Source organism: Sturnus vulgaris, chromosome 7 (genome assembly GCF_052056855.1).
Source record: "Sturnus vulgaris isolate bStuVul1 chromosome 7, bStuVul1.hap1, whole genome shotgun sequence".
NCBI classification, from domain to species: Eukaryota; Metazoa; Chordata; class Aves; order Passeriformes; family Sturnidae; genus Sturnus; species Sturnus vulgaris.
This window is the reverse complement of record NC_142249.1, coordinates 40,587,049-40,599,951: the sequence shown is the minus strand read 5'-3', so window position 1 is coordinate 40,599,951 and position 12,903 is coordinate 40,587,049. Positions and strand designations below refer to the sequence as shown.

The 12,903-nt window shown below is 48.3% G+C and overlaps 1 protein-coding gene across 3 annotated transcripts in view; it reads left to right on the top strand.

The window, feature by feature from the left end:
* The first annotated feature begins 883 nt into the window (after nt 1-883).
* Nucleotides 884-12,903, top strand: part of CACNB4 (calcium voltage-gated channel auxiliary subunit beta 4) — a 76,095-nt gene continuing 64,075 nt past the window's right edge. For 2 of the 3 annotated variants that reach the window (XM_088168424.1, XM_088168425.1), the window contains exons 1-2: nt 920-1,022; nt 1,105-1,188. In XM_088168424.1, coding sequence (XP_088024550.1) covers nt 1,014-1,022; nt 1,105-1,188 — 93 coding nt within the window. In that variant the 5' untranslated portion in view covers nt 920-1,013. Of the gene's footprint in view, nt 1,023-1,104; nt 1,189-12,903 lie in introns of all 3 variants that reach the window. The other variant, XM_088168426.1, reaches the window with a different exon arrangement.

Below are 12,903 nucleotides of genomic sequence, written 5' to 3'. Positions count from 1 at the left end.
GCTGGCTGGGTGTGCTCAGAGCGTGCAGGTGTGGGTGAGCTCACCCCTCCATGTGCACATTGCTCATCGCTCATCCCAGTGGGAGGTGTGATGTGCCTGGAGGTGAAGCTCAGCAGTGGAAAGCAGGAAATCCAGGTCCTGCTTCCAAATCTTCCTCAGATTTCAGCTCCCAGCACACCCGTCTCCTGATTTAGCTTGTTTTCCTTTCCTCCGTGCCCTGGGAATGGGAGCTCTCTCCGTGGCTGGAAGTTGGTGCTGATGGATTTGGGAAGTTGGGAAGTGGGGTTGGGGCTCAGCTGGAGGGGTCCGGGTGGGCTCCGAGGGTGCTGCTTGCCCAGGGCATCCCCCCATGGCAGGGACATTAAATCCCATCCCAATCCAGGGGCAGGGACACCTCCCACTGTCCCAGACTGCTCCAAACCCTGTCCGGGAAGGGATGGAATCGGAATCAAGGAATGGTTTGGGTGGGAAGGGGTGTAAGGATTTCCCAGGGACACCTTCCACCGTCCCACATTGCTCCACCTGGCCTTGGACACACCCGGGGATCCAGGGGCAGCCACAGCTCCCCTGGGAATTCCCAATTCCCAACATCCCATCCATCCCTGCCGTCTGGCAATGGGAGCCATTCCCTGTGTCCTGTCCCTCCATCCCTTGTCCCCAGTCCCTCTCCAGCTCTCCTGGAGCCCCTTCAGGCCCTGCAAGGGGCTCTGAGCTCTCCCTGGATCCTTCCCTTCTCCAGGGGAACATTCCCAGCTCTCCCTGGATCCTTCCCTTCTCCAGGTGAGCATTCCCAGCTCTCTGTCCCCAGCACAGCACGGCTCCATCCCTCCTTTCCCGGCTCTCCCGTTCCGGCCCGGGTTCGGGGGGGGGTTTTCCGTCCCAGCCCCGCCCCGGAGCCGCCCCCCGGCCCCGCCGCCCCCTCCCCAGCGCGCTCCGCCCCGGCGGCGGCTCCGCTGCGCCCGGGAGAACCGGACCGGGACCGGGAGAACCGGCACCGGCAGCGCCGGGGAGCCATGGCCGCGGTGCGTGCGGGGCCGGGGGCGGCGGGGCTGGGGCTGGGGCTGGGGGTGATGACACGACCTTGATGCTTTGTCCCCCGGGCAGGTGACGAGGGGCACCGCGACACGCCGCAGCCGCCTGAAGCGCTCGGACGGCAGCACCACCTCCACCAGCTTCATCCTGCGGCAGGTCAGGGGCTGGGGCACGGCTTTTGGGGGGCTCCGGGGGGCCAGGGGCCGGGACCCCTGCGCCCAGCGTGGCGGGGATGCTCCGGGGATGGTCCGGAGATGATCCAGGATGGTCCGGGGATGATCCAGGATGGTCCTGGGATGCTCCGGGGATGCTCCGGGATGGTCTGGGGATGCTCCGGGGATGCTCTGGAGATGATCCAGGATGGTCCGGGGATGTCCCTGGATGGTCCGGGGATGTCCCGGGATGGTTCGGGGATGCTCCGGTCCGGTCCGGCTGCGGGCACCGCTCGAGTTGCGAGCACCGCGCGAGTTCGGGGCTGAGCTTGGAGCTGCGAGCCCCCGGGAGCGGCCCCAAATCCCGGCTGCGGCCGAGCTTCAGCCGGATAAACGCAGGGATTGTGCTCGCCTTGGGCTCTCCCGACCCGCTGGGCTTTTCCTGGTTATCCCCCGTGACACCGGGAGATGCACTTGGCTTAGGGAATGGAAGCTGAGCTTTCAGTGATCTCCTGACTTTAGGATTTCTGGGAAAAAAATTGGTTTTAAATGTGTCGAGAGCATCGGCATCTCAGGTTGGGGCTGCTCAGAGCTCAGATTCCACAGCAGCCCCGTGCCCTGCAGGAGCTCTGGTAGCCATCAGCACAGAACCTCCTGCCAGCATTCCCCTTTTCCTTCCCTGTCACCCTTTTCCTCCTCTGTCACCCTTTTCCTTCCCTGCTCCCCTTTCCCATCTCTGTTCCCAGTCTCCCACTCCTGCCTGCCAGCTGTCTCTTGCTCACAGACACATCCCGAGTCCCCCTGAGGCATCACCCTCACCTAAAAAAACGCTGTTTGCAGTAAACATTATCCATTGCGTTCCCAAGTGGAGCAGCACGTGGAACATTCCCCGGAGCACGAACCTGCATCCCAGATTCCTCAGTGACTTGAGCAGGAATTTAAGGAAGCTCAGGGAAAGCAGAACTGGGCCCTCGAGGGATGCAGGGACACTTGCCATGCACAGAAGTGTGTTGTGCTCAGGACACAGAGCTTGGTCTGTCACAGGGATTTAAATAACCCAGGGAAGTTTCATTTTTGGTGGCATCTCCTTGTCAGGGCTCCAGCCTGGAGCAGCCAGGGCTGGCAGTCCCCGTTTCCAGAGTGACAAGTGAGAGTCTCGGGAAGGATCCGACGTTCAGAGGGATCTGAGCCGTGCAGATCGGGGTTGAACCGAGGATAAACGAGCGGCAAGGCAGTTCTGGGTTATGCTGCAGGCTTGTGGCACCGAGGAGATGCTGCTCGGTACTCCTGGGAGATGTCCTGAGCTCACAGCTTGGCAGGGGTGTTGATTCCAGAGGTGGATTTGTGCCCCGTGGGAATTCAGGGTTTGTGGAACACTCTGTGTCCGAGGGAGCGGGACATCACCTGGAATTTCACTCATTTCACTCCTGACCCCCCTGAGGTGTCACTTTACACATTGGATGGGCGCTTCCAATGAAGAGGAGGAAAATGAGGTGATGGGATGTTCTCGCTGTCCTTTACCCTCCCACAGGGAAGTTTTCTCTCCAAACCATCAGCCCGAATGTCCCAGCAGCAGGGATCAGCTTCAGCTAACACCGTGCTGCTTGTAGGTCTAATTTAAAAACAAGCAGGAATTCTGTCCGTGAGATTTGTTATCAGCGTCCCAAAGGAGTTTCCACCTTTTGTAGATCTTGTGTACATTAAAAAATGAGCACCAGCTTCTTGCCCAAGCCCACAGTACCTATGGAAATGACACCCTTGGTTTCCTGCTGTGCCAGGAGAGACGCGGCCCCCTGGGATTTGAACTCATTATTCTCCTTTTCATTATGTTGCATTTAACTTTTGGTTTCGATTCATTGCTCAATCTAATTTAGTAAGGGAATAACGTTTGGGGGAGCTTTTGGATTTGTATTTTTTTGTGTGTGTGTGTGTGTGTGTGTGAGGGAGGGTCTGTGGTGCCGAGTGCTTTCCACAGGGGCAGAGCTCCCAGCTCCAGCCTCTCCGTGGGGAAAGCTGGCAGTGCCCTCTGTGCTGGGGGAATTGGAGGGCACAGGTGGAATCTGTACTCCAGAACACACAGGGGAGTGCTGGAAATGAGTGGGATGATGTTTAAAAAGCCCCAAAGTGAGTGAGTGGGATCGCTGCTGTCCCGGAGTGACTACTGATGCAGGAGATTCCCGGCCGGTGGGATGGGCTCTGAATCCGGGGGCACAGCCAAGGCTGGCAGCAAAGCTGGCACTGAAGGGGTCAAATGTGGCCCTTGAGGAGGGAATGGCTGCACAAAACTGCTCCTCTGACGTGGCAGGTGCTGCTCAATTAGAGCCAAGAGCCCCCTTAAGGGACAGGAGTCAATTATAAGACACTAATTAGGGCAGCTGGAAACGCGTGCTTGTGACTGAACACAAGGCTGGCACCAGAACTCCTCCTCGTGTTTTCTGGGGGGTTTTGTGTTCCCAGCCCTTGTCACCTGTGTCTGCACAGGATTTGGGGTTCTCCCTTTGAATTCTGGCACTATCAATTAATTCCCTGCCATTTCTAATGAGGTTTATTTCACTGACAGAAGTTGTGACCCGTGCAGAGCAGCAAGAAGCAGCCAGGGGTGTCCGAGCATCCATCACTTCTTGGGATGCTGGGGTGGAAGTTCAGCTCCTCTTCCTCCTCCTCCTCCTCATTTTTCTTCTTCTCCCCCTCCTTTTACTCCTTCTCCTCCCCTCCAGCTGTCTCCCACAGGAATATTTATAGGAATACTGGAATATAGGAATATTGGAATGTTCTCCCTCACACCTCAGGGTCTGGAGCAGCTGAGGGAGCTGGGAAGGGGCCGGAGAATTCCTGAGGGAAATGGGAAGGGGCTGGAGAATTCCTGAGGGAAATGGGAAAGGGGCTGGAGAATTCCTGAGGGAAATGGGAAGGGGCTCAGGCTGCAGCAAAGGAGGATCCCGAGGGATCTTTTCCCTCTCTGGAATTCCCTGACAGGAGGGGACAGCCGGGGGGATTTGGGATCTTATCCCAGGGAACAGGGACAGGAGGAGAGGGAACGGCCTCAGGCTGGCCCAGGGGAGGGCAGGGTGGATTTTGGGACAATTCCTTCATGGAAAAGGGGCTCAGGTGTTGTCCCCATCCCTGCAGGGATTTCACAGCCCTGGGGATGTGACACTGGGGACAGGGGTCAGTGGTGGCCTGGGCAGTGCTGGGAATGGATGGACTCGATGATTTCAGAGGAATTTTTGGTACCAGCAGGTCCTTGTAATAAAATCTCCTTGAAACATCCATAGGAATCAGTGGAAATCCTTCCCAGCTTGTGCCAGAGAATTCAAGTGAAGCCAGTGAGTGTCCCTGAGCAGCCCAAGGACATTTAACTTCACACAAAACTATATTTAGATGTGCAGTTTATTTCTGGAAATTTTTTTTTTTTTTTTTGCTGCTTCTTTAGAGATAGTTGAGACTAAAGCCAATTTTCTTTTCAGACTTAGTTACACCTGGTGCTGCATCTCTGGCAGCACCTGTGCTTCCCCTTTTTAAATATAATTTTTCCTGTGTAATATTGAGAGGAAGAGAAAAGCAGCATTTTGTGTTATCAGAGCAGCTCTCAGGCTCTCACAACACTTTAAAGGTTGAGGACATTGTGACAAAAGAATTGAGAATCTTTAAAAAGAGTTTTGTGGCCTTGTTTCCATCAGGCTCTGCTCATCAGTGAACATTTCTTGATGAACTTTTCAAGGTCCATCTGAATTTTTCCCAGAATTCTGCATTTTTTTAAATTTTTTTTTTTAATCTCAAAATCCTTTTCCTCAGAGCATCACCTGGGGACTCTGGTCTCTGCTGGGAACAGGATCCATTCCAGTGGGACCCTGCAGTGATCCAGGCATTCCTCAAAATCCAGCACTGATTAAATGGATTAAAAAAACGTGTCTGCAGAGGAGCAGAGCAGAGGTTCAGTAATTTAGCAGGATGAGCTCAATCCTGCCATGAGTCATTAATTTCTAAAACACAGCTTAGTGTCATGGAATGTGATTATTCCTTGGGCTGGGCTCTTCTTTTGCTGCACTCAGGAGCTGTTTCAGCATTTGACAGGTGAATAAAAGGCTGAGCCCTCTGTCCCCAGAGCAGCAGCCCAGGCATGGCTGGGCCTCATCCCTGCTCAAACCAGCTCAGCCAGCACTGGCAGCTCTCAGGTTTGTGCCCCTTGATCAAGTAACAGTGGATTTGGTTGGTCAAAGTCCAGATTTGACTTTGTAAATCTAAATATTTGGGTAATTAAGGCTTGGAGTGAAATGAATGTTCCCAGGGTGTCTTGCTTGAGTTTCCCTCAGGTTTGAGGTTTTCTCTTGCATTCAGACTTTACAAAAGCTTTACAAAAGGACCTTGCAGCTTTGGGGTTTCCTGAATCATGGAACCCTGGAATGGTTTGGGTTGCAAGGGACTTCAATCCCATCCCATTCCAGCTCCCTGCCATGGCCAGGGACATTTCCCACTCTCCCAGGGTGCTCCAGGCCTGGCCTGGGACACTTTGGTCCTGTTGGTTTGTCAGTCTTGTGGCCTGAGGTTGATCCCAGGTGATTTTTGAGGATGCTTTGCTCTCTGCAGGGCAAAGATGGGGCCACCCCCAGGGGGACAATCCATGGCAGGAATTCCCTGTGAGCTCCCATGGAATTGTCCCCTGGCAGCTGGAGAGAAACCATCCCACCAAAGGGCACAGTTGGATTTTTGGGATGTCTGCAGTGACCTTGGTGAGGAAATCCTGGGAAAATGAGGGCTGTGGAGTCAAACCCCTGTTCCCTACAGCTCCCAGTGTGGAAGGTGCTCACCTGGGCAGCTCCAGGTGAGCCCAGGGGTTCCAGGACATCCAGGAGTTCCATCAGCTCCTCCAGGATGCTGCCTGTGTGGGTAAGGTCAGAGCAATGGCATGCACAGAACCTTCCCCAAAGTTTCCTCCAAGGAAAACCTGGAGCTTCTTGGAGCTGAGCCAGGGGAGGGTCAGGAGGGACATCAGGGAAGGTTCTTCCCCAAGAGGCTCCCCAGGGAATGGGAACATTCCCAACAGCTCCAGGGGTGTCTGGGCACCACTCCAGGATGGGAATTTGCAGGTGCAAATCTGTGCAGGATCCAGCTCCAGGAATGTTTGGACACCAGGGTGGGAATTTGGGGTGTCTGTGCAGGATCCAGCCCCAGGAATGTTTGGACACCACTCCAGGGTGGGAATTTGGGGTGTCTGTGCAGGATCCAGCTCCAGGGGTGTCTGGGCACCACTCCAGGGTGGGAATTTGGGGTGTCTGTGCAGGATCCAACTCCAGGAGTGTCTGGGCACCATTCCAGGGTGGGAATTTGGGGTGTCTGTGCAGGATCCACCATCCTGTGGCTCCCTTCCCACTCAGGATGTTCTGTGACTCCATGAACTTTCACAGGGTTGAAATAACAGCAAAAGGAAATGAAATGGAATTTTTTTTCCCCTTTTAATTATAAAACAAGGAGTAGGAAAATTGCCTTGTCTCCTCAATGCTGCCATCACCACGGCCAGTGCTGCACATTCCCGTTTTTCCTTGGGAAAGCTGCGTGGCTGGGAGGTTTAATTGAATGTTTCTTCATGTTCTAATTGAATCCCCAATTAAGTTCTCACTCGGTGCTCTGTTAGGAAGCGATTTTGTGCGTGGTGTGTTTGCAAGCAAATCCCGATTTTTCGCGGATTTTTTTTTTTTTTTTTTTCCAGGAAATCCCCCCCAGCTGTTTGTTTTTGGAGCCTCCACAGGCTCAGAGCAGTTCCAGGGGTGATGTCCGTGCTGAGATGCTGAAATTCCCATGGGATTGGGGGGTGCCTGGGGGTTGGAGCACGCCAGCAGCTGCTGGAATTGTTGGAAAAATGGAATTAACGGGATGAGCTCCGTGGGTTTGGTGCTGTGAAGGCAGGAAAGTCAGAGCTGGTGGAATTAGTTAAAAAAAAAATATATATATATATATATTAACTAAAATAACCTCAGAAAAGAAACAAACGGAGCCATTCTCTGCTTGTTCTGCTCCTGAGCTGCACAAACAAATGAAAGCATTAACTCTTTACTGACAGTGAGGAAATTACAGAGATTGAAAAATCCGATTTAAAACACGAATCTGTTTGCTGTAAAACTGATAATAGGGGTGAGATTGATGTTTCAAAAACTTTGCCTCCTTATCCAGTTACTGTAACTGCTCCACAGCCTTTCCAATTTTAGGACCGAAAGGAAAGCAGCTGAAGTAAGGGATGGAAATTTATTGGAAAAAATAATTCCAGCAAAGACATTGGATATATAAAATATTCACATAAAGGTTGCTGGTGATAAAATGACTTTTCCTGTGTTTAAAGCAGTTCCTAATCCAGGACTTTTGGAATGAATTGCTGAAATGATTATCAAATCTCATAAACGACGTGTTGAATGAGTAAGATGTGATCCCGAAGGAATTGTTTTACCTCTTCAAAATCGAATATCAAAATATAGGTATAAAAATAAATGAAAAAAAAAAAAATTAGGTAAAATATCAAAATGGATATTAGAGGTGATGTCCTTGTCTTCCCGAGGCTCCTGCAGATGCTGACCGGCTTCTGGTGTCCATGGCAACAAGGCTGGGCAACCAAAGTCCCCAGGAAAAGTCAGATATTCATGGGGAGCTGCGCAGGGATGGCAAAAAATGGGATTGGGGCATCTGGAGGCATCTGGGGGCTGGGGGTGTTTGTTTGTGTCTGAGTGCAGCGTGACCTATAAAATGAATTCTCTCGAGAGGTGGGGTTGGGGAAAAAAAAAATGCCTTCACTGACGGGGAAATGTGGGGATTATAAATAGAAAAAGATAAAAATAAATGTAAATGAATAAATGAAGTAGAATAAATAAAAATAAAAATAAGAATATAAATAAAAATAAAAATAATAAGAATATAAATAAGAATAAAAATAAGAATAGAAATAAGAAAATATAAATATAAATATAAATATAAATATAAATATAAATATAAATATAAACATAAATATAAAATAGCTATACCTATAAAATAGCTATACCTATAAAATAACTATAACTATAAATATAAATTTTAATATGAGGTATCAATGCCCAATTCTGCTGATGTCCCCTTTCAATATTTAATAGGCAAGAACTAAAAAATACCTTTGCAAACGTGTAAATATATACATATAAAAGCATATAAATATAGCAAAAAAATAAAATATATATATATAGGGTAGGAATACACAATGCTCTTGCTTTCCTTCTTCAATGTTTAATTGGTAAGAATGAAAAAAAACATTTACAAACATGTAAATATATATAGTTAAAAGGATACAAATGTAAATATAGATATATTTATATCTATATCTACCCATCTATAGCTATAGATATATAGATATAGATAGATATAAATATATATATATATCTATGGATATCTATATCTATCTATAGATATAGATAGATATATATAAATATATATATATATAAAAATCTATAGAGATATAGATTATGAATGCATGGTGCTCTTGCTGTCCCCCTTCAATATTTAATAGGAAAGAATGAAAAAATACGTTTACAAACATGTAAATATATATGGTTAAAAGGCTATAAATGTAAATATATCTATATCATCTATATCTGTGTATCTATGTATAGAGAGATATAAATATAGATACAGATATAGATATAAATATAGATACAGATATAGATAGAAATAGATATATAGATAGAAATATAGATATAGATATAGATTAGATATAAATATAGATATAGATATATATATAGATAGAAATATAGATGATATATAGATATTAATATAGATATAGATATAAATATAGATATAGATAGAAATAGATCTATAGGGCATGAATAGATACAGATATAAATACAGATATATATTTATATTTAGACTATGAATTCACCAGGCTCTTGCTGTCCCCATTCCTGCCCCGAGGAGCCTGGAATTCCGGAGCCCTCCATGCCCGGACCCACCCTGAGTGAAATCCAGGGCTGGAACTCTCCGTGCCCGGCTCCCATCCCCTCCCAGTGCCCCCAGTTTGGTTTCCAGCCCCTGGGTTTGTGCTGGGGCGATGCCAGGGGAGCCCTGGGAGTGGATCCGGGGCTGTGCTCACGTTTCTATGGACACCAGCACAATCCCATGGCTTGGGGAAACCTGAAATGGTGATTTCTTGGGGCTCCGTGCTCAAAAACGTGGCAGAGACAGAAATGTCTTTTTATCCCAAACCCCTTAGGTTTTGGGGGACCCACAGAACTGGGAAAAAAGAGCTCCTGAATTCCTTTCTGTTGGTTTCAGGGTTAGAGGGGGAAGCCCGATGTGAATAATCTTCCAAATTGGCTTTAAAAAAACAATCAAGCGGAGCTCTAGGAAAATAAAATCTACAGTTCTTGAGCCACGTTAAAAAAGATCTGCTGTTAAAAGAGTTTTTTGGATGGCACTCAAATGGAATTAAAAGAATCCCAAAATCCCAGACTGGTTTGGACTGGAAGGGACTTTGAAGCTCATCCCTTTCCATCAGGGACATTCCCACCATCCCAGGCACTGCCAGGGATCCAGGGGCAGCCACAGCTCCTCAGGAATTCCCAATTCCCAACCTCCCACTGAAACATTTTGGTAATGGCTGGTGGATAATTTAACAACTGAGACAATAAGAGCAAGAAGAACGTGGCTTTCCTGTGATATTTGAATTTTTGGCTGCTCTTAATGAGGTCTCCAGATAAAATGGGATTGGGAACAGCAAGGCCTTGCCTGCCTCCCCCTTTCCCTCTAAAAAAATGGGAAACTTTTATAAAGCACAGCGAGGGGTTGGAGATCCCTCCTGGCCCCACTCCCTTGCCCTGCTACAAACCCCATTTCTGGTGGTTTTGGGGGTTTTTTTGGGACCTTTCACAGCTCACCCCTTCTGTGGGAGCTGCTGCTCCCTCGGGGCTGTTGGGAATTTTGGTGCCAGCATTCCCTGAGTGTCCCCGAGCGTCCCCGAGTGTCCCCAAGCCTGTGGGTTGTGCTGTTTGCAGAGGGACCCAGGGCTGGGTTTGGGAAAACACCCCCATCACATTCCCAGTTGTTATAAATACTTATCATGGTACTGGCTTTTTGCAAATATTGAAGTGGATGCTCAAAGTGTGGTGTTGAAATAGTTTTTAAAATGCAGTTTTCTTTAGGAGTCACATAAGCTGATCAAGTGTCTTTGTAGTAAGTGAACTCCCTACTTAATTAAATAACACCCAAATTAAAACCTGCTACTAATACACCAGTCACCAACACCAACCAGCTCTAAAAACTGAAAACCACAGCCCAAATTAAAACTAATAAAAAAAAAAAATTTAAAACCACAGCCAAGAAACGCACACGCTCTGAAAAGGTGAACTCAAGGAGTGGCCATGTAAAACAGTTCTTAGAATATGAAAAATAGTTTATAGGAAAGTTTGGAAATGTTTGATGGGTCTATGAATATGCAGCAGGCATTTAAGGGGTGTCTCCAAAGAGAATGCCAAGCACCCACAGTTATAACATTTTGCTTTAGTCTTTGTCTCTTATTGTCTTTTATTAAACCTTTTAAAATCCACCAGGAAAGTGACCCTTCACACACTGGCTAAGGAACCCTCAGCATTCCCTTTTCCCTACACTTCCATGGTGAGCATCATGCTTTAGGGAAAACCTTTTCTCATCCCAAAGCAGAGATTGAACATCCTAAAGGAAAAACCTCTTGAATCCTGGCAGTTTGCAGTGCTCAGGTCTGGCCTGTGACATTTTTTCCTGCCAGCAATGAGCTGGGACCTGCTCTTGGTTTTCCTTGGATCCCGTGGTTTGTGCTTTTGGGTGGTTAATTCTGCAGTGCTCACCCAGGCACTCTTTTCCACGTTATATAATTCCTCATTTTCCCATTAATCCATGAGGACAGCAGGAGCTGCCCCCATGTCTCTACATCTCCACTGCACTTAATGCAGTTTGAGATCCCTGGAAAAATCTGAGATCCCGAGCCAGGCAAGGCACTGAAATAATGCCAGGCTGGAATTTTGCAAAAAAAACCTTTTGAAAACGTTCCTTTGGAAATCAAGAGGATCCTTTTATTGGGATAATGACTGGGATTTTCTGGGTGACCTGAAGCAGCAGCAGACACCTGGATTTAAACTGGAGAATCCCAACCATGTCCTGGAGGAAAATCCCAGTTGTGCTCCTCACTTGTGGCTCCAGCAAACCTTTGACAACTGTGCCCATTTCCAAAGGGAAATGTGGATTTGGGGAGGATTTTCCAACCAAATTCCATTGTTGGTTTGGGTTTGCATTTTGCTTGCCCAGGTTCTTGTGGTGAGTTCCATTGTCCACTTGTCCCTCACCAGGCTTCTCCTGGGTGAGACTTTCCTGGGGACACCACTTGACATGTCAACGTTCTCCCCCATTTCTGGGAAGTGTTTTTGGAGCTTTTTGTACCAAATTCCCTCTCTACTTCAAAGTTCACGAGTGGAATTTTTGTACTGGGAATCACTTGGGGTGTTCATTCCTTGGGTGATCTCTTCTGGGCAATGGGAACTGATTTTCCCATTAGGAGATGTTTCATAACCTGGTGGGGTTTATTTTTTTCTTTCCTCCTCTCTTTTTTATTCATCAGAGAGTGATAAAAATGCCCTCAGCACTTGGCATTTCTCAGGCCTTAATGACCAGTGGAGGTTAATGGCTCGAGATGATGAAACCTCATTTTCCAAGAGCCTGCTGGCAATTAGGGCTGGAATATTCGGAATATTCTCCTGCAGCTTTGCCTTTGAGCAGCTTCTGCTCCCTCTCCTGCTCCCCACACATCAGGAGCTCCATCCTGTGGGATAATAACTCTGCTGTGCATTTAGGAGATGTGTGGGGTTTGGGGGTGGCTGGGACATCACCCTCACGTTGCTGTGATGGGAGCAGAGGGAATCCAGGAATTGCAAATGGAACTGAAATGGAGGAGAAGGGAACGAGCTGGGGTTAAAACACATCGGGGAGGTGAGGAAGAGGAGATGGGAGAGCCATGGTGAGAGCTGGCTGGGAAGGATCCCTGTGGGATGAGCCATGGAATGGCTGAAGTTGGAAAAGCCCTTTAAGATCATCAAGTCCAGCATGAACCAGTGCCACCCCCACGGTCACCACTGGCCATGTCCCCAAGTGCCACCTGCACACGTTTCCTGAGCCCCCCACACTGCCCTGGGCAGCCCCTTCCAGTGCTCCACCCCCCTTTCCATGAAAAAAACCCATCCTAAAATTTAACCTAAACCTCCCCCAGCACCACTCGGGGCTGGTTCCTGTCGTGCAGATCACAGCCCTGCTCCTCTTCCCTTTCCTCTTCCATTTTCCTTCTCCTCCAAAAGCTCCCTCTGGCCTTGCCTTGGCTCTCTCCTTTTCATTCCTCTGCACTGAATTTCAGCAGCTGCCTCATTACCCACTTTTGTACCACACAAAAAGAGTGGGAAGAGGGGAAATCCCAAATTTTTACTACAGTGACTAGTTAAATTCAGATGAGGACGGCATGCAGGATTTTTTTGTTTGTTTGTTTGTTTCTGTTTTTCCTGGGAATGTTGTCGCTGTCTTTTATTTGCCACTCTGTGTGTCACAGCAAAAGTGACATTGTTGGGACACTCCCTCCCCCCTGGACAGGGTCACACATCAGCAAAGTGATGGCAACAGATTGAGGGATAAAATAAAAGAGCTCCCCAAAACTTGACACAAAGCAAGAACAGGGAAAAAAAGTGAGAGGAAGGAG